Below are 19,129 nucleotides of genomic sequence, written 5' to 3'. Positions count from 1 at the left end.
AAATTTTCAAGTGTTTGAAGAAAGAAATTGAAGAAAATATCACAAGATGGAAAAATCTCTCCTGTTCATTGATCAATATGATTAACATAGTAAAAATGGCCATCCTACAAAAAGCAATCTACAGATTCAATACAATCCCCATCAACATTCCAACACAATTCTTTACAGACCTTGAAAGAATAATGCTCAACTTTATATAGAAAAACAAATAGCCCAGGATAGCTAAAACAATCCTATATTATAAAAGGATTTCCAGAGTCATTACCATCCCTGATTTCAAACTGTACTACAGAGCTATAGTAATAAAAATCATATGGTATTGGCATAAAAACAGATACGTTGATCAATGTAACTGAATAAAAGATCCAGACATAAACCTGCACACCTATGTACACTAGATTTTTTTTTACAAAGAAAACAGAATTATACAGTGAAAATGGTATAATCAATAAATGGTGATGGTCTAATTTGATGTCTGCATGTAGAAGAATCAAATAGATCCATATTTAACACCCTGTACAAAACTCAAGTCCAAGTGGATCAAAGACCTCAACATAAAACCAGATACACCAAAAGTCCTGCTCTTTTCTGAGGGGAGATGGAGAAGTGGACCTGGGGTAGAGGGGAAGTGTGGGGAGAGTCTGGGGGAGGGGAGGGAGGGAAAAATGCAGTCAAGATGTAATATATGAGAGAATTTTAAAGCATATGGAGAACATCCGAAACAGCTTCTGATGTAGAATGAGAAGGGGGAAATCCCTAGGGACCACCAGCATTAAAGAAAGAGGTGTGTACAGAAGAAGCTGAGAAAGAGCCTTGAGTAAGAGGAGCCAAGAGAGCAGAGAGTTTGGGGAGGACAGAGTCTGCAACTGAGTAGATGCTGGGGGAGGGAGGGCTACAGAGAGAAAGAAAACTCCATCTTGCTTAGTTTAGCACAATAACCATCAGAGTTCTAGGACAAAAGAGCTTAATGAAGTTCATATTATACCCTTTAAAAAATATATAGATCATTGGGCTTGTCATTGGGCTTGTCAGCATCTACTTTAGGGGAAAGATTGTGCTGCTTGAGTAAATGTTCCAAGTCAACTCTGATGGCCTTTTAAACCTCGTTAGTCTTGAGACACCTACATATTGATAGTTTACCCTAATAAATTGTTATGATAAAAATATTGGCGTGGGTAAAATTCCACCAGGGCTGGGAGTGTAACTCCGTGGTGGAGTGCTTAGCTGTCACTCATCAGGCACCAGACACACACACACATGTGCACACACACAGACACACAAGCACGTGCACACATACATCAGTAATGAAAGAAGGGAAGAAAGGAAAAAAGAAGGTAAGCAGGAAGTTTATCCATACCAGTTGTAGAGCCAGGAAGATGCAGGCCACGTGAGGCTGACCAGAAAGAAAAGGCTCATGAGAACCCACCACCACAACAGTATTCAGAAGTAAAATATTTAACTCAAAAATTAAAGATAGTCAAAAATGTGTATCAAAAGCTCAAACCCAGGTGAGGCAGGAGAGAAATTTATGCATAAATGAAGACTGAGTAGCCAGTGAGGTAGAAGGTCCCGAAGCCATCAGGCAAGTGCAGAGAGTGGCCCCTTATCAAGGAGCTGGTTGTCCCAGGGACAGGTTCTCTCTTTGGTACTGAGGTAAAGGAAACAAACCAGCCATGAGTAGGTCAGAGAAAGCAGAGGGGAAAACCCAGACCAATGCTTTAGGTTTCTAGACACAAGGGGGAGGTTGAGCCTTTGACATCATCAGGGAAAAGAACCTTCCCGGCTGGGGACACAGCGGCACTGGAGATAGCTTTCCTGAGGGAGAGACACTATGAGGGGAAATCTTCCTACTTTCCCTGGCTGCATTGCCAGAAGGGACTGAAGAACAAAGTGAAAAAGATAATGTAAATATGAACGTGAATATGAATGTACTCAGTGGGTGCATATCCCCAACACAAACTTCAGATAAAATGGTTCATCCAGGTGTAGTGCTGCATGCATTTAATTCCAGAACTCAGGAGGTAAAAGCTGGTAGATCTGGTGAGCTCAAAGCCAGCCAGGAATACATAATAAGTGTCTGTCCCAAACAAGCAAGAAGCAAATTGCCCATAACCCAAAAGTATTAAAGACACTAACATCCTAGTTGATATCAAACATTTCAAAGCTTTACTAATGAACACACTGTGCAGGAATAGAGAATCCACTAAACGGAACACATCAGACCAGGCATGAATTTAATTATTTGTTTATTCTTTTATTTGGGAGCTCGGGATGGGACTCAGAGAGCCACTCATGCTAGACCAACTGGTGTGTATCACTGAGCTACACTCCAGCCCCAAGTGTGTGTGACTCAACTGAGAGGATTCATGGGCTCAGGATCTGTGTAACTGAAATCACCCACAGAGGAAGAGGGAAGAGCTGCAGGGGAGGGTGCCTCAGGAACTCTCTCAGGATCTCAAAGGTCTCAGAACAGAGACACTGGGATGAACAAGGTGGCTGGAACTGGAGCAGAGTGTCCCCAAGTTGTCTGTGTGACTAGGGGAGCACAGACCCTCAGTGACCAGGGCAGGGAGCCGAGGGTTGCTCACAGACCCAGAAGTTTTGTTCATTGCACTTATTATCATTCCAATCATCCATGAACAGCTCCACGCAGTCCTCATCCCCATCATTGTTAGGCTCCCCCTCTTTCCAAGAGCTGCAAACATCATTGGCTTTCAGAAAGAGCCATTCCACCCAGAACCCACCCCATAGCTAGCAAAGAAGAGCTATGCACACCCTTTCATGGTAAAAGACCAAGAACACTCCAAGCAGTGGGCAGGAGTTCATGGTAGAGCTATTAAAATTGTATGAGTTCTAACATGACCCCTAAGAGAATCAGCTCAGCAAAGGAAACATGAGGACTCCAGATTTTGGGCATCAGTTGGGAGCAGGATGTGAGAATACCCAGGCGATGTGGGGTTGTAGTTATGACGCTCTATGAGTTCATGCCAACAGTGAAAGTTGTGTTTAGAGTGAGGGCCATCTCCCTGCCAGCTGCTTTCTGAGCCATGGAATCTGAGTGTTCACCTGAACTTGAGGGGGCTGTTGTCCACCCACTGCCAGGAACCTTCATGTGTATGGTCACTGAGGCCAATCCAGGAACGTTGGTTTTTCCTCACATTCCAATATTTCATGAATCTCTGCACAGAGAAAAGGGATCTGATTCTATGCTTCCAACTCATCTCTGTTTCCCATACAGTTTCTCTCTGCAATGAAGCCTAAAGGGACCGTATTGAGTTGTACACATTGTCATATACATGCATACCTGAATGCAGGATAAAGTGCATGCATGTGAAAATATGTTCACTTACATCTCAGTTCACAGGTGTATTCCTGGAGGGTTACACCATGTCTCAAACCTTCTCTACTCCCTGCAGGTCTAACTGCTTCCTATCTGTTCTTCCCCTAGAGAATGTCCCCCTCCATTGTGCTTCCTCCTACAGGAAGCCCCCTCAGACAGCATCTCCTCCACATTCCACAGCTTCCCATCTGGAGTCCAATGCCTACCTAGGACACATGGCTGTGGCCCCACTCACCTGCTCTGCAACACTGTTGACAATCACCAGGTGGGCCCCAAGATCCTTGCAGGAGGAGGCAGAGGTTTCCCAGCTGCCCAGGGTTCTGGAGAAGAGGTAGCAGCTTCCCTGGAAGAGCTCCCAGTCCCAGGGACAGGGCCGGCACAGGCCAGCTACAGAGCAAACACTGAGCTCAGTGGTTGGGTTCTCTTCTCCCCTCTGTCCTGGACATTAGAGTCCAGGGCTGTCCTCCCATTTCAGCTATCAACTCACTGCTCCCAAAACCCAGACCACAGTCCTTGTGCTCTATCCTGCCTGCCTCAGTGGGAGACTCAGAAAGTGGATGCCAATTCCTCTGATGACCCCTCAGCTCTGTCCCAACTCAGGCCCTGGAGCCTCACCCAGTGAGGCATTGAACTGAGTCAGCTGCTGCTGGATCTGCTCCAAGCCAGAGTATGTCTGCTTCTGAGGAACAGCACCTACAAGGAGAGGTTGACAACAATTAAGCATCAACTGTGTGCCTGGTCCAAAGCTGGACCCACAAAATCACAGTTGGTGGTCACAATGACCCCAGGAACCCATTTCACAGACCAGAACACTGAGCCTCAGAATCTGTTAGGCCCAACAGGTCTCTGGCCTCCCCCATCCTGTCATGTACCCAGCATGCATGCCTGTGCCCATGATTACCCACCTCACACAACCTCAGAGTCCTCTCCCACCTAGAGCCTCAGTTACCATTATCCAAGCTGGAGCTACCCTGCTGATCCTGAGTCTGTCCCCTTGAGTATGCAGGAATCCTGGAAACTGCAAGAGAGAAGAGCATACACACCCACACCCCCTCATGAACACTGACAACAGTACCTGGCAGTGCCAAGTTCAGTTGCAAGGGAAAGATGAGGCAGGTTTCAGAGAGGGACAGTAAGCTGCTGGTGGTCACAAATCATGTGAGAGATGTGGACCTTAGATGTCCTAGCTGTGGTGAATTTGGGGGTAGGCAAGGATCATTACAGAGAAAAGAGTTCAGCTCCTGTCCCATGCTGGAGTTCTTGCTTACCAAGTGCAAAAACAAAATAATAAATAAAATAAAAACAGACCCCCCCCCACTCCAGACCCCCTTTCCCAGCCCTGCCCTGACTTACCTTGAATCAGGGTGGCCAACATAAGCAAAAAGAGGCCCAAAGAGATGAGAAGCAGCAGAAGCCAAGGGACTCGGGTCAGATGTCCTGTGGAACCGACAGATGGGCAGAGCTGGGCTCACAAGGAGCAGATCCTGCTCTGCTGTGTTCATTCTGCAGAGGATCCCTGACACCTCTGTCCCCGAGTTACCCTGGTACCTTGCAAACTCTTGGGGCTGCAAATGAGACCCTCGGGGTCATTCTCAGAAAATCCCTGGTCTCTGGATGTGACCTCCTCCTCCTCTGAATGGGACATAACATAAGCAGCTGACCTTCAAATCTCAGGCCCCTCCCTCACCCTCCCATCCCCAAGCTGAATGCCAGGTCCAGATTACACTGGATCCTGGGTCCTGCTCCCCCGAAAGCACCTAGAGGGTGCCCAGCCTCACCGTGGTTCTTTGGCTGATGGAGCTCTGGCTCTCCTGCCATCTTCTGCTTCTCTTGGCTCCCCCGTCTCCACCTTCCCTCTGCCCTGGCATTTATATAACCCCGTGGCCCTCTGCAGCACCCTCTGTGAGGTCCATTCTTCTCTGACTCAGGAAAAAAAAGGAACAGGATAGGGACATCCTCACCCCGGAAAAGTGTGGGGAGAGAGACATTGCTTGACACAGCTAAAAAGGTGCCAATCTGGGTCAGGGGTTGTACAGGATATTTTTATGCCAATGTCCATGCTCTAGGCCTTATCTAGTACTGGGAGTTGGTTTACTCAGCTGTGCAATGGAGCAGTGAGGAACTGGGTCTATGACTCAACTTTTAGAGCGTTTGCCTTGCATGCACAAGGCCCTGGTTTCAAATACCAAGCACTGTAGAAACTGGTGTGTAACTCTCATCCCAGAAAGTGTGAGATAGAAACACAAGATCAAAAATTCAAGGTTGTTTCAAGGCTACATAGCAAGTTAGATCATTAGAGGCCATGAAGAAGAAAAAAAAATAGATTAAGATGAAGAGGGAAAGGAGAGAGAATAAGAAAAATAAGAAACAGTGCCCCTGATGTAAATTGTCACGGTGAGGTTTAATCCAGTACTCAAGTAAAATATCGTGTAGTCTAGTGATGTTATCACTTGAGATTTATGGACGTTGAACTAGTGAGATAGTTCAGTATCTATTGTGCTTGCTGTGCAAGCTTGAAGACTTGAGATTCAATCCCAGGAACCCATGGGGGAAAAGACTGGATGCTGTAGCACACATCTGTAACCCCAGCACTCCACAGTGAGATGCAAGATAGAAACAGAAGAATCCTTGGAAAATTGTACACTGGCTAGCTGAGAGTCAGCAGCAGGGAATAAGACCCTGCCTCAAAGAATATGGAAGCTGAGGACTAATACCTGAGGTATTCTCCTGACATCTATACGTTCATTGTGGTATACACATGTGTACACACATCAAAATGTGCATGGTTGTACTCCTGCACACACAGGAGGGAGGGAGGAGAATGAGGGGAGGGAGGGAAGGGAAGGGAAGGAAGAAAGGGAGGGAGGAAGAGAGGAAGGGAAGAAGAGAGGAAGGAGAGAGAGAGATTGCAGACATTGGTCTGCCTGACATAGAAAACTCAGCCTCAAGGGAGATCAGAGTTGCCCCTACTGTTGAGCTTTTCCTAGTTGGATTTGACTTGCTAGGTACTACTTTTAAGAGAGCCAGAAGAAAGCATCTGATCAGGCATCCAATCATCTTGAACTGCAGTTACAGGTTGTTTTATGTTGCCCATTGTGGCTGTTGGGAACCAAACTCAAGTCCCCTGCAATAAGTTCTCTTAACTCCTAAGCAATTTCTCCAATCATTCTCATTCTCTCTCTCTCTCTCTCTCTCTCTCTCTCTCTCTCTCTCTCTCTCTCTCTCTCTCTCTCACACACACACACACACAGTTGGTTTTTCTGAGAGACAGAGTCTCACCTAGCCCTGGTTGACCTAAAACAACTTGATGTGTAGCCAAAGTTGACTCTGAGTCTAGATTCTCCTTCCTCCACTTCAGGAGGCATGCCACAGTGGAAAAAATGTCTCTTTCTCCCATGTAGGTTCCATAGATAGGATCCAGGTTATCAGGCTTGGTGGAAGCACCTTTACTCATGGATCCATCTTGGGAGCTCTCTGGGATTTCTTTTATGAGACCATCAGCTCATTTATGAAGATTCATCTATCATAAGCTGACCTACTGTGGTGATTAATATTGATTATCAACTTGACAGGATCCAGAGTCACCATGGAAACAAGCTTTGGGCATGCCTGTGAGGGAGTTTCAGATTATGTTACTGGAAGTGCAAAGACCCACCTTAATCAAGAGTGCACTATCCCTGGATTTCCTGGTCTAATAAAAAACAGAAAGCGAACTGACCAACAGCATTCATTGATCTCTGCTTCCGCACTTGGGATGCAATGTGATCCGATGCCTCGTGCTTCTGCTGACATGTTCATTTTTTTTTTCTTCAAGGGAAAAGACCTTATTAATTTTCTTCGGTCTTCTCTGGTAGGGCATTTGAAGGGCTCTCTGGCACCCCCTCAGTTTTGTTTTGTTTTGTTTTGTTTTGTTTTGTTTTGTTTTGTTTTGTTTTGTTGGCAGTAGCTGCAGCAGCTTTTAAGGCTCTTCTCTGCTTCTTCAGCTTTTGCACCTCCTAAAAAACCCAAATGCACAGTGCCATGTTCTTTAATGAAAGTTAAAGTAAGTCTGTCTGCCTCCTCTTTCTCTTTGTACCCAAGTGCACAGTGCCATGTTCTTTAATGAAAGTTAAAGTAAGTCTGTCTGCCTCCCTACTCCTCTTTCTCTTTGTATAACATGTATACATGACATACATGTGATGACATACATGTGGAGGTCAGAGAATTGCCTTGTGGAATCAGTTCTTCCCATCCGGCTTTGTATAGGTTCCAGGGACTGAACTCAGGTCACCTGGCCGGTGCAGTTGAGACATGGTATTTTTGAAAAGAGGCATTACAGAAGCAGAGATGGAATAGGGAGGTAGAACAGTATTTCAATGATAGGAGAGAGACTGCAAAGAGTAGGAAGTGAAAAGGGACGTGACCTTTCAGAGGAACTAGATCCCAGAGGGCCCCAGGAAGGAAAATAGGAAGGGTAGCTCAGAATGTGATGGCAAGGCATGTATTGCTCAAAAGAGGGCTATTAATTAACATGGTGGGGAATACCCTGTCCATCACCCATCTGTCCTGTCCAACCTTCCTAGGGAAGGAAATGCCCCTTCTCTGCTGATGTGTCTACAGAGCTGGGAAAGTTCCTAGCTGAGCACAGAAAACTTACCAAGCCAGGCAGAACTGGATTTAGACTGAAGCTCTGCATCTCTTCCAGGTACCATGAACAAACTGGTTGTCTCAGTTCTCTGAGCCTTGGTTTTTCTGTCTGCAAAATGGGAACTGCTTTGTGGTGGTTAATATTGTCAACTCGATAGCATCTAGAATCACCTAGGGGACAAGCCCTGAGGTATACCTGTGAGTGAGTTTCTAGATTGGGTCAATTGAGGTGAGAAAACACACCCTAAATGTAGATGTCACAATCCCATGGGCTGGGGTTTGGAACTGCATAAAAGGACAGGAGCTGAGCACCAATAATTCATCTCTCTCCTCGTCCTGACAACAAATGCAATGTGACCAGCTGCCTCCCACACCTGCCTCTATGCCCTTCCTGCTGTGGGCTGTACCTTCAAAGCTGTGAGAAATGCTTTCTCAGATTGCTTTCATCACAGTTATGAGAAAGAGTAAGTAATTAAGATAGCAGTCAAGTCAGGGACAAAAAATGGAGCAGAGACTGAAGGAAGAGCCATCTGGGGACAGCCCCACCTGGGAATCCATCTGTCTGCAAACACCAAACCCTGACACTGTCGTTGTTGCCAAGAGGTGCTTGCTGACAGGAATCTGGTGTGGCTGTTCCCTGGGAGGTTCTGCCAGCACCTGACCAATACAGATGAGGATGCTTGCAGCCAACCATCAGACTGAGCTCAGGGACCCCAGTGGCAGAGCTGGCAGAAGACTGGAGGAGCAGAGGGAGCAAGCCCATAGGAAGAATAGCATTGGCTGGCCGTACCACCCAGTATTCCCAGGGACTAGACCACCAACTAAGGAGGAATCCATGTTCCGGATACATATGTAGCAGAGGATGGCCTTGTCTGACATCAATGGGAAAGGAGGCCCTTCATCCTGTAGAGATTTGATACCCCAGCATAGGGGGATGCTGGAGCGGTGGGTAGGAGTGGGTAAGTGGGTGGGGGAGCACCCTCATTGAGGCAAAGGGGGGAGGAGGGGTAGAATGGGGTTGTGGAGGGGTAACCGGGAAAGGGGATATCATTTGAGATCATTTGAGATGTAAACAAATGGAATGATTAATTTAAAAAATTAATAATAAAAAATTGAAAAATAACCTAAAAATAAAAGACAGCTGTCATTCAGATCTTCAGTGCTATCGTAAAGGTGGGGTGTTGGATATGGGATTCCAGTCTATAGTACTATTCAAAGATTATAGATGGTCTGGGAGATAGTTCAATGTATAACATGCCTCAAGGCTCAAGGAGATATGCAGAAGAGAAAGTAGAAAGATGGTCAGAGCCAGGCGGTGATGGCATACTCCTTTAATCCCAGCACTTGGGAGGCAGAGGCAGGCGGATTTCTGAGTTCGAGGCCAGCCTGGTCTACAGAGTGAGTTCCAGGATAGCCAGGAGCCAGGACTACACAGAGAAACCCTGTCTGGAAAAACCAAAAAACAAAAAAAAAAAAAAAGAAAGATGGTCAGAGTCAGATCAGAGGTGGTGGATGACTCCAAGGAAGCAGCATCTTCTAGACACAGCAGGTGTGATACACAGATGAGCTCACAGAGACCAAAGCAGCTCACACAAGACACGTGGTTCCAAACCAAACAAAATCCTAGCTCTAAAGAGAGGAAGTAGACACAAAGTTGTACACCTAAGCATGTTTTTGGTTTGGTTTGGTTTGGTTTGGTTTGGTTTGGTTTGGTTTGGTTTGGTTTGGTTTGGTTTGGTTTGGTTTGGTTTGTGTGTGTTTGTGTGTGCATGATCATGTGCATGCACAAGAGAGAGAGAGAGAGAGAGAGAGAGAGAGAATACATATTTTTGGTTTGGTTTGGCTTTTGACATTGGTTTTTCTTTTTTAAGCTAATGTTGCTTTGATTTTGAAGGAGAGATGTGTAGAGAAGTGGAGAGAATCTGGGGGGGGGAGTTGTGGAGGAAAATGAATATGATCAAAATATAGAGTATGAGATTTTTTAAAATAAAAAATAAGATGGCTCAGTGGTTAAGAGCACTTGTTGGTCTTGCATAGGACCTAGATTCAATTCCTAGCAAGCACATAGTATCTCACAACTGTCTATAACTCCAGTACAAGAGAGTACAGTACACATATGTGCTATACATACATATATACAAGCAAAACATTCAGATACTTAAGGCAAAAAAATAAATCTGAAAAAAAAAATTAAATAACAGTGTAGGCTGCAGCTGTAACTCCGTGGTAGATTAAATACCTAACATATATAAGGCCCTAGATCAGTCCCTGCTACTGACAAAACACCATCCTCCACAACAAAAGCTCAAGGTAGACAATGTATGAGGAATGACAACCAAAGTTGTCCCCTTGGCCTCCACATACTTGTATAAACATATGTGATCCCCCACAAATGAACCTATGTACACAAAATTAAATGTATTAAAAATAATTGTTGGTCAGGTCTGGTGTTACGGGCTACAATTCCCAGTACTAGGAGAGCTGTAGCGGGAGAATCATAAGTTCAGGGGCTGCCTGGGCTATAGGGTGAGTTCAGCCCCAGTTAGGGCAGCTTCAGACCCTGTCTCAAAATTTAAAGACAAAATTAAAAGGAAGAATGTCATTATAGTTTACTGGTTATGTGATTGCCTGGTATATATAAAGGCCTGGGTTTCACCCCAAGTACTGATTAAGAAATAAGAAAAACATAGCTAATGAAAACCAGGTCTTTTACCAAACGAGAAGGAGTTAAAGTGTCAGAAGCTGGAGAGCTCCATGGAGTACAATGGAGTGTTAATACTAGTTATTAATTTTCAATAGATAAAGAGCATGGGCATGTGTATTTGTATATTATGTTACAAACAAATTCTAAACTACATTTATTGTGTGTGTTAGTTTTCTATTGCTGTGGCAGCAGGCAGCAGGCAGCAGGCAGCAGGCAGCAGGCAGCAGGCAGCAGGCAGCAGGCAGCAGGCAGCAGGCAGCAGGCAGCAGGCAGCAGGCAGCAGGCAGCAGGCAGCAGGCAGCAGGCAGCAGGCAGCAGGCAGCAGGCAGCAGGCAGCAGGCAGCAGGCAGCAGGCAGCAGGCAGCAGGCAGCAGGCAGCAGGCAGCAGACAGCAGGCAGCAGGCAGCAGGCAGCAGGCAGCAACAGGCAACAGGCAACAGGCAGCGGGCAGCAGCTAAGAGCTCACACCTCGAAGAGCAAGCGGGAAAACAGAGGGACCAAACTTAAAACTGCTACAGTCTTTTGGAACTTCTTTTGAAAGCCTTTTGAAACCTTTTGAAAGCCAGTTGCCAGTGACACTCCTCCTCCTACAAGGTCACACCTTCTAATCCCTCCCAACAATTCCACCAACTCAAGACCAAGCATTCAAAATGTATGAGCCCATGGGGTGGGGGACATTCTCATTCAAACCATGTGTGTGTGTGTGTGTGTGTGTGTGTGTGTGTGTGTGTGTGTGTTCAAACATGTATTCACGTGTCATAGCATTCATGTGCTCAGAGAACAACTTGAAGAAGTCAGTTTTCTTCTTCCACCAAGTGGTCCTGGTGTGGTAGTATACACTTACACACTTTTAATCCCAGTGCTTGGGAGAAAGAAACAGGAATATCTCTATGAGTTCCAGGCCAGCCAGGGCTACACAGTGAGACCCCATCTCAAACAAAGAAACTGTACACAAAGGTCACCACGACTGGTCACCAGAATTGGTGGCAATTGCCTTTACCCACTGAGCTATCTTGCTCTATGTTTTGATTTCATTGGATTTGGGAAGGTTGTGGAGCCTTTAAGGTGTGGCTGACAGAAGTGGGACACCGGGTTCAAGTCTTGGGAGTTGTCACCCAGCCTTGCTTCCATCCTCCTGTCTCTGCTTCTTGTCTCCTACTGTAATGTGACCAGTGACTGCCAACACTGATGGATCTGACCCTGGCCATCCTTGCCTTGATGAACTATGTCCTAAACCATGAGCTAAAATAAACCCCTAGTTAATATATGTCTTCCAGGTATTTGATCACAATCATGTGTGGCATATATGTGTATTGATCACCACAAATATTTACATTTGTATGCATAAACATACAAGTGTGTTTGTGATGAGTCTATATGAATGTGTGTATGATTCTGTGTATGAGTGTGTGTGGGGGGGTGAATATGTGGTCCCCAGTTGGTAGAACTGTGGAGAGGGGTTAAAAGTATGACCTTGGAGGAGGGGTGTTAGTGGAAACTGGTTTTTAGGTTTCAAAAGACTCTAGCATAGTGGTTCTCAACCCTAGTGCTGTGACACTTTAATATAGTTACTCCTTTGTGGCAACTCCCAACCATAAAATTATTTTCATTGCTACCTCATAACTTCATCGCTGCTGCTAGGAATTATAATATAAATATCTGTGTTTTCTGATGATCTTAGGTGACCCCTATGAAATGGGTGAAAAGAGTCACCACCTACAGGTTGAGAATCACTCACTGCTCTTGAAGTTTTCAGTTAGATCCTTCCATTTCCCAGTGTGAGCTCTCAGATACTGCCTGTCTGCGTGCATTTTTTGTGTGAGTAGATGTATGAGAATGTTTGTGTTCCCATTTGTTTGGTGACAGGATCTGAAGCTATGATACTCCAATACCAAAGAATATCCAGAACTGGGTTTATGAATTCCATTTTCTACTCAAAAGCACCCAGCCCTCTTGAGAAAACAGTTAATTCCCAAGGGGAAGGTAAGAGATAAAACTGGGGCAGGAGAAAAAGCAGATTAACAAAACCAAAACCAATTAGGGGTATGTCAAAAAGGCAAACAAGATAGATAAGCTTTGACTAGCCAAATCAAAGACAATTTAAGCATTAAGGGGAAAAGAAACATCAGCACAATAACCAAGTAAAATCCCCCCTTCCCTAAAAGCAGTTAAAAGCCTATTGAGATTTGACAGACTCAACAGTTTCCAAAACCCTGGAGATGATCCAAAAGCTTACAATAATCCAGTAAGCATTTTTAGAAAACTTCAAATCTCACAAAAACGCAAGCACTATGGAATTTTAAGCTGCCCCACTCCCAGTCTCTCTTCCTCATCTAAGAGGTAGATTCTTGAGAGTTTGCTTTAAGGTTCTAGCAGAGAACCGAACACTGGTCCTCCTCTCTTAAGGGGAGGTCCTTCTCTTCTATCCAACATGCAGCTTTGGGAGGGAGGCACATGGAACTGTAAGGGAGGAAGGGGACACCCACCTAGTCAGCCATATCAGCTGGATCAACCCTGGCGATCAATGGGGTGACAGATGTCACAGCCAGGTCACCCTCACATACCAAAAGAAGCTTCTTAATTAATTACTTAATTTATTAGTTAGACAAAGTGTCTCTATGTAGCCCAAACTAGCCTAGAAATCTCTGTGTAGATCAAGCTTGTCTGGAATTCACAGGGATTCATCTGCTTCAGTCTCCCCAATGCTGGGTTAAAAGAATATACCACCACACACAGTATGTCTACATATTTTAAAAAATCTTTATGTGTGTATGTGTATATATGATGTGTGAGTACAGGTGCACATGTATTATGACATACACATGGAGGGTAGAAAACAACCTTGAATGTCGGTCCTTGCTGTCCACCTTAAGACCTTTTGTTTGCCACTGTGTGCCCCAGACCAGTTGGTTTTTGAGCTCCAGGAGTCTCCTGTCTCCATCTCTGATCTCACTGTGGCAGTACTGGAGTAACAGATATGCTACATGTCTGCCTCGGGTCTTATGCTTGTGTCACAAGATTTTATCCACCAAGCCAGCTATCTAGTCAATAGATCTTCACTTTTTTAATTGTTTTGTTTTATGTGTATGAATGTTTGCCTACATGTAAATGCACCACATGTAGCAATTACCTTGAAGGCCAGAAGGTAGTGGCAGATCTCCTGGAACTATGGTTATAGATGGCCGTGAACTGCCATACAGGTGCTGAGAACTGAACACAAGCTTTCCACAAGAGTGGCGAGTACTCTTAACCAATGAGCCATTCTCTCCAGCCTCATATTTTTATTTTAAAGTATGTGTATGTATACATGAGTGTGGTACCCACAGAGGCCAGAAGAGGACATTGGATTCTCTAGGGCTGGTGGTTGTAAGTTGCCCAATATGGGTACTGGGAGCCAAACTCAGGTTCTCTGGAAGAGCAGCAAGCACTCCTAATAGCTGAGCCATCTCTCTAGCCCCCTTACACATTTTTAATTAACATGTATTAATTGTACATATCAATAGGGTTTAATATTTCCATATATAAAACAGTGTACACCGATAATATTCAGCCTTCTTTTTGCCCACTCTCATTTATTCCAGTCTTTATTAGTCACTATTCTATTTTCAAGTCATTTTTCTCTTTCCTACTTTGTGTGTGTAGGTCTGAGGTTGTTGTTAGGAATCATCTTCTATCATTCCCCTAACTTATTCTTTGAGGAGACAGGGTCTCTCAGTCAAGCACAGAGCTCAGTGATATGGTTAGTTTAGTTATTCAGCTTGCCCTGGGGATTTCTTCACCTTTCAAGGCTGGAATTATAGGCAGGCTGCCAAGCTCATTGATGATCTGAACCCCAGACTTCATGCCTCTGCAGCAATCTCTTTAACCAATGAGTCACCTTGCCGTTCTCTTGAATCTGTTTTTTAAATTTTACATGTCAGAATGAAATGTGGCACTTGTCTTTGCATGTCTGATTAATTTCCCTTAACACAATGTCTCATTACTCCATCTATTTTTCTGCTTTTAACAGGATTTTCACACACACACAGGCACGCATGCACGCACGCACTACATTTTTTTGTCCATCCTTCTCTTGATGCATACCTAGGTTGATCCCATGCAATAGCTATTATGAACAGCACCATAATAAATATAGGTTTGCAGATATGTCTTTGGTACATACCCTTCCTAGACACAGATTGGAAATGGAAAAACAGAAGAATGGAATATCCTTAGAGGTTCTGAAAAGTTATAACATATTCTTGGCAGTCTTGGGAACTACAGGTTTGTGGGTCCCTAAACCCCCATCTCTGGATGATTTTGAGGCACTGCATCAACAGGGAGTAAAAAAGAGTTGTGGTGTCAGGTGGAGCCTTAAAGAAGGTGTCCCTCAAAAGATACAGAGAGCCCTTGGCAAAGAGGAGACTTTGCCATAGTATGTGTTGTATGACTTCTCCTGGGAAGATATAAACAAAATTATTTTTATCCCAAATAGGGCACTAAAGAAATTATTCTACCTAAGATCAGCTTAGTGAACATTGAGTTTATTGGGGTTATTTTCCATTAATTAATTAATTAATTTTCTTTACATACCAATCACAGGACCCTCGTCTCAATACCCTACTTTACATGGTCCTTCCCCCATCATTCCTCCCCTTTACCTCTGAGAAGGGGAGGTCCCCTCTGGGTACCAACCTATCCTGGAACCTCAAGTCAATGCAGGACTAGGCACAAGCTCTCCCACTGAGGCTAGACAAAGCAGCCCAGTTAGGCAAACATCCCCACAGTCAGGCAGCAGAATCAAGGTAAGCCCCGACTCCAGTTGTTTGAGGACCAAGACCAAGCTACACATCTGTTACACACATGGAGGGAGACCTAGGTCCAGCCCTTGTATGCTCTTTGGTTGGTGGTCCAGTCTCTGGGAGTCCCCAGGGGTCCAGGTTAGACTCTGTTGGTCTTCTTGTGGAGTTCCTATCCCCTCTGGGTTCCTCAGTCCTTTCTCCAACTTTTCCACAAGACTTCCCAAGCTCAGTCTAACATTTGGCTGTGGATTTTGCAGATCTCTATTCGAGGCAGCTGCTGGGTGGAGCCTCTGAGAGAACAGTTATGCTAGGCTCCAGTCTGTAAATCCAGGCTGACAAATAGCCTGAAGTTCCAAGTTAGTTGAAGGAGGAAGGCAGGCCTGTGCTATGTCCCTATTGATCCTCTGTGGACAGCTCAACACATTTCCCCCACAAACTGGCAGGGGTTGCTACTGCATTCATGTATGTCCATGTCACACAGGGCACTTGTGAATCCAGGCCAGCAGTGACAAATACAGCTGTCAACAGTGTGTTTACATGATGTATCATTGTGAAAAAGCTTTAACCAATGAAGAAGCATCAAAATCTCTCAGTGTGTCCCTGTGGATCCATTACCCGTGCAGACACAGTAGTTGTTGTTTCCTCCATCCACACATAGACTTCCATGGAGACAAGGCTGACTGGCACATTCGTCAGAGTTGAGTTCACAGTTGTCTCCAAGGAATCCAGGTGCACATTCACAGAAGTAAGCATTAAGAGCATCCTGCCATGCAGCACCATGTAGACCTGGCTGGGATCCACATTCATCAATTTCTAACTCACAGTTCACACCAGAATACTCTTGGGGACAGGCATGTGTACCTTCCTATCTCATTGAGGCATACAGCCTCATTCGTGCAGGGATCAGAAGCACATTCATCAACTTCCAAGTCAAAATGCTTGCCTTGGTATCCAGGCACACAGAAGCAGGAGTAACCATTGATTCCATCCTGTGACAAGAACTGGAAGCACACTCATTATGATCTGTCCACAGTGGGTTGTGTCCTTCTGTGGCAATTAGCAATTGAAATGCCTTATAAACACAGTCACAAAACAATCTCCTCGGAAAATTCTTCAGTTGAGGTTCCCTCTTCCCTAGAGTTGTGTCAAGTTGGCATGTGATGCTAACTCTAACAAAGGGAATGAGTGAGGAGTTATTTACAGGACTGTGGGTAATGTGAATGCACATTTATCACTGAAAAGCCCATCCTCATATAGGTATGACACATGAAAACAGCATTCCCAGAGCTCCAGGCACAATTTCCAGGCAGCTTGCCTCTCAGTGAGTCTCCTCTTCATAGCAACTATTGCTGCTTATGCAACCCTTGTGAATCTGATGAGTTTCAGGAGCTCTCTGAGACTTATGAGTTTTGTTTGCATACTGAGTCTTGGTGAGACCTCCAACAGGGAATGTTGCAGTTCAGAGGAAAATGCTACACAACAGTTCTCAAGGAAATAAATACTTGCCCATCCACGAGCTGACACTAAGACTTGACTGGTTCTACTTGACATGGAATGCAGACTTTACAGAATTAATTCAAAAAAAGACATTAAACAAGAAACAGTAGCAAAATAGTGGCAGCAATACTCTGGAGAGGAGAGATCATTTGATTTCCATAATTACTACGCTTTGAAATATCCAGCAAAATTGACATATGTAAAGGAACAAATATTATTCATATACAGGAAATTTTTTATAGCAAATTTCCTTGTGAGAGCCCAGATGTTGGACTAACTAGATGTCCTAGTCACTGCTATATTGCTGTGAAGAGACACCAGGACTGCAAGCTCAAGGGTGACAAACAAGGCTCTGGTAGACTTTCCCTTGGTAAAAACCATTAGATTATATTTCCAAAGCTAGCTACCAAGGTCTATTCCCTTATTTGGCCACATCTCCCTCCTAAGGCTGACTACCAAGGTTCAGTTATAAAAGTATTAAAGTCCAGAACCTTTGGCTAACCGAATTAACATTCCCAATTAAAATTAAATACCTCATCCTAACACAGGTTTCTCATTTTAACTTTATAGACCTCCATTTTTCTATGGGCCAAGTCTGTCTTCTCTCTTTCCAGAGGCAGCCCTTTGTCCTAAAGGACAAATTACCCCTTTCCCCTCTCCCTTAACAGAACTTAACATTCGGGGGTCTAATTTTGCTTTCTAGTTCTCTTAAGCATGGAGGTTTTAAACTTTTATCCATCAACATAACATTAGACTTGAGTTATGCCCTGAGTCAAATGCTTGACTTTGTGGTGGTACCTGTTCATACTGAGGACTTAATTATCATTAGCTTAACAGCTCCTACCAGGAATTTATGTTTCTGGGTGAAGCATTAATGATGCAGGGCCCAAATGTAATCAACAGGAGCAGAAGAGCCGAGGGTATACCACAATGGCTGCTGTCTGAGTTACTAGCCCTGAAGACCCAACCTGCACAGCATCGGCAAGATCTGTGGCACCCAGAACCCGCAACTGCAGCAAGCTACTGTGCGGCCTGCTGTCCGATCGCCTGCACATCAGCCTGGACCAGGCCTATATCAACTATTAAGACATAAACGCAGCCAACGTAGGTTGGAACGATTCCACATTCACTTGAGTCCTGGCCCCACTTACCTGCAACACTGTTCTTTGAGCCTTGCTGCACACAGTGTTCTGTGTTTATCCACCTTCTAGTCTGGAGAAATAAATGATTTAAGAGAAAAAGAAAAAAGAAAAGAACATTGAAGCCGTTTCTTTCCTCCTCGCAGGGCTTTTTCCCTCTTTGTTAGGCATTTTTTTTTAATTTTGGCCAAATTATCCCTGATAATTCCTGAGTGGTTTGCATAGAAGCAGCAAGTTTCCCCAAGATTATACAGTAACCTCCTTACTCTATATGAAGCAGATCAAATACCCTACCGTGTTGTAAAGACTACCACAGCTAATGAGTCAACCTGTTCTAATTTTGCAACAGACTTTTCTAATGCAAATAAATCCTGGGTCATTAAATGTCTTGAGTTTTTGATGTTGACATCAGCCATTGCCTGTTGCCCTGAGAGCAGTTCCCACTGTTCTTAATCCTAAACTTTTTATGAGGAGTATAAGGAGAGGAACTGCATATTTCCCGGTGCCCCAGGAAGCTGGGAAGATTTAGGAATACAAGTGTTCTCTCCCTCCAAGATTGTCATATACAAACATCCTGGGAAATAGGAATGCTCAGATGCAAAATTTTGGGACTTGATGCACACGCCAAAGAGCTAAGCAGGGTTGCAATCTATCATCACATGCAAACCAGTTTCAACCAAAAGGTGAATGAAGGAATGTCCACCCGATTAAGTGGCAGCTGGGAGCTGTGAGACATTTACATTTACGACAAGTTTGTACTTACTCTTAAACAAGAATCTAGACATATATCCCATGAAAGAGCAAGATAGAACACAGTCAGACAAAACATTATTAGTCTACAACCCACTTCAGTCTTACCTCTAGTGGATCTTCACAGACCTTGGTGATGGTCTGCAGCTCGGTCATTGTACTGGCTGGTTTTGTGTGTCAACTTGACACAAGCTGGAGTTATCACAGAGAAAGCAGCCTCCCTTGAGGAAATGCCTCCATGAGATCCAGCTGTAAGGCATTTTCTCAATTAGTGGTCAAAGGTGGGAGGGCC

General features: G+C 44.5%; 1 protein-coding gene across 1 annotated transcript; it reads right to left on the bottom strand.

The window, feature by feature from the left end:
* Positions 1 to 2,233: 2,233 nt before the first annotated feature.
* Positions 2,234 to 5,250, bottom strand: LOC143438149 (CD209 antigen-like protein C). Its single transcript, XM_076923755.1, has 8 exons — positions 5,119 to 5,250; positions 4,889 to 4,972; positions 4,694 to 4,777; positions 4,290 to 4,358; positions 3,956 to 4,033; positions 3,576 to 3,727; positions 3,067 to 3,179; positions 2,234 to 2,695 (listed from the first exon to the last, which is right to left on the bottom strand). Exons 1-8 carry the CDS (start codon positions 5,156 to 5,158, stop codon positions 2,554 to 2,556), a joined length of 762 nt encoding a protein of 253 aa, XP_076779870.1. The 5' UTR covers positions 5,159 to 5,250; the 3' UTR covers positions 2,234 to 2,553.
* Positions 5,251 to 19,129: the final 13,879 nt, after the last annotated feature.

Source organism: Arvicanthis niloticus, chromosome 24 (genome assembly GCF_011762505.2).
Source record: "Arvicanthis niloticus isolate mArvNil1 chromosome 24, mArvNil1.pat.X, whole genome shotgun sequence".
Taxonomy (NCBI): domain Eukaryota; kingdom Metazoa; phylum Chordata; class Mammalia; order Rodentia; family Muridae; genus Arvicanthis; species Arvicanthis niloticus.
Note: the sequence above shows the minus strand (reverse complement) of the source record. Positions and strands in the feature narration are given on the sequence as shown.

Coding starts and splice junctions, on each gene's coding strand:
- LOC143438149 (XM_076923755.1), bottom strand. CDS start 5,158: ATGGCAGGAGAGCCAGAGCTCCATCAGCCAAAGAACCACG. Junction 4,778..4,888: donor CAGCCCCAAGAGTTTGCAAG/GTACCAGGGTAA, acceptor TCGGTTCCACAG/GACATCTGACCCGAGTCCCT. Junction 4,359..4,693: donor GTTGGCCACCCTGATTCAAG/GTAAGTCAGGGC, acceptor TCTCTCTTGCAG/TTTCCAGGATTCCTGCATAC.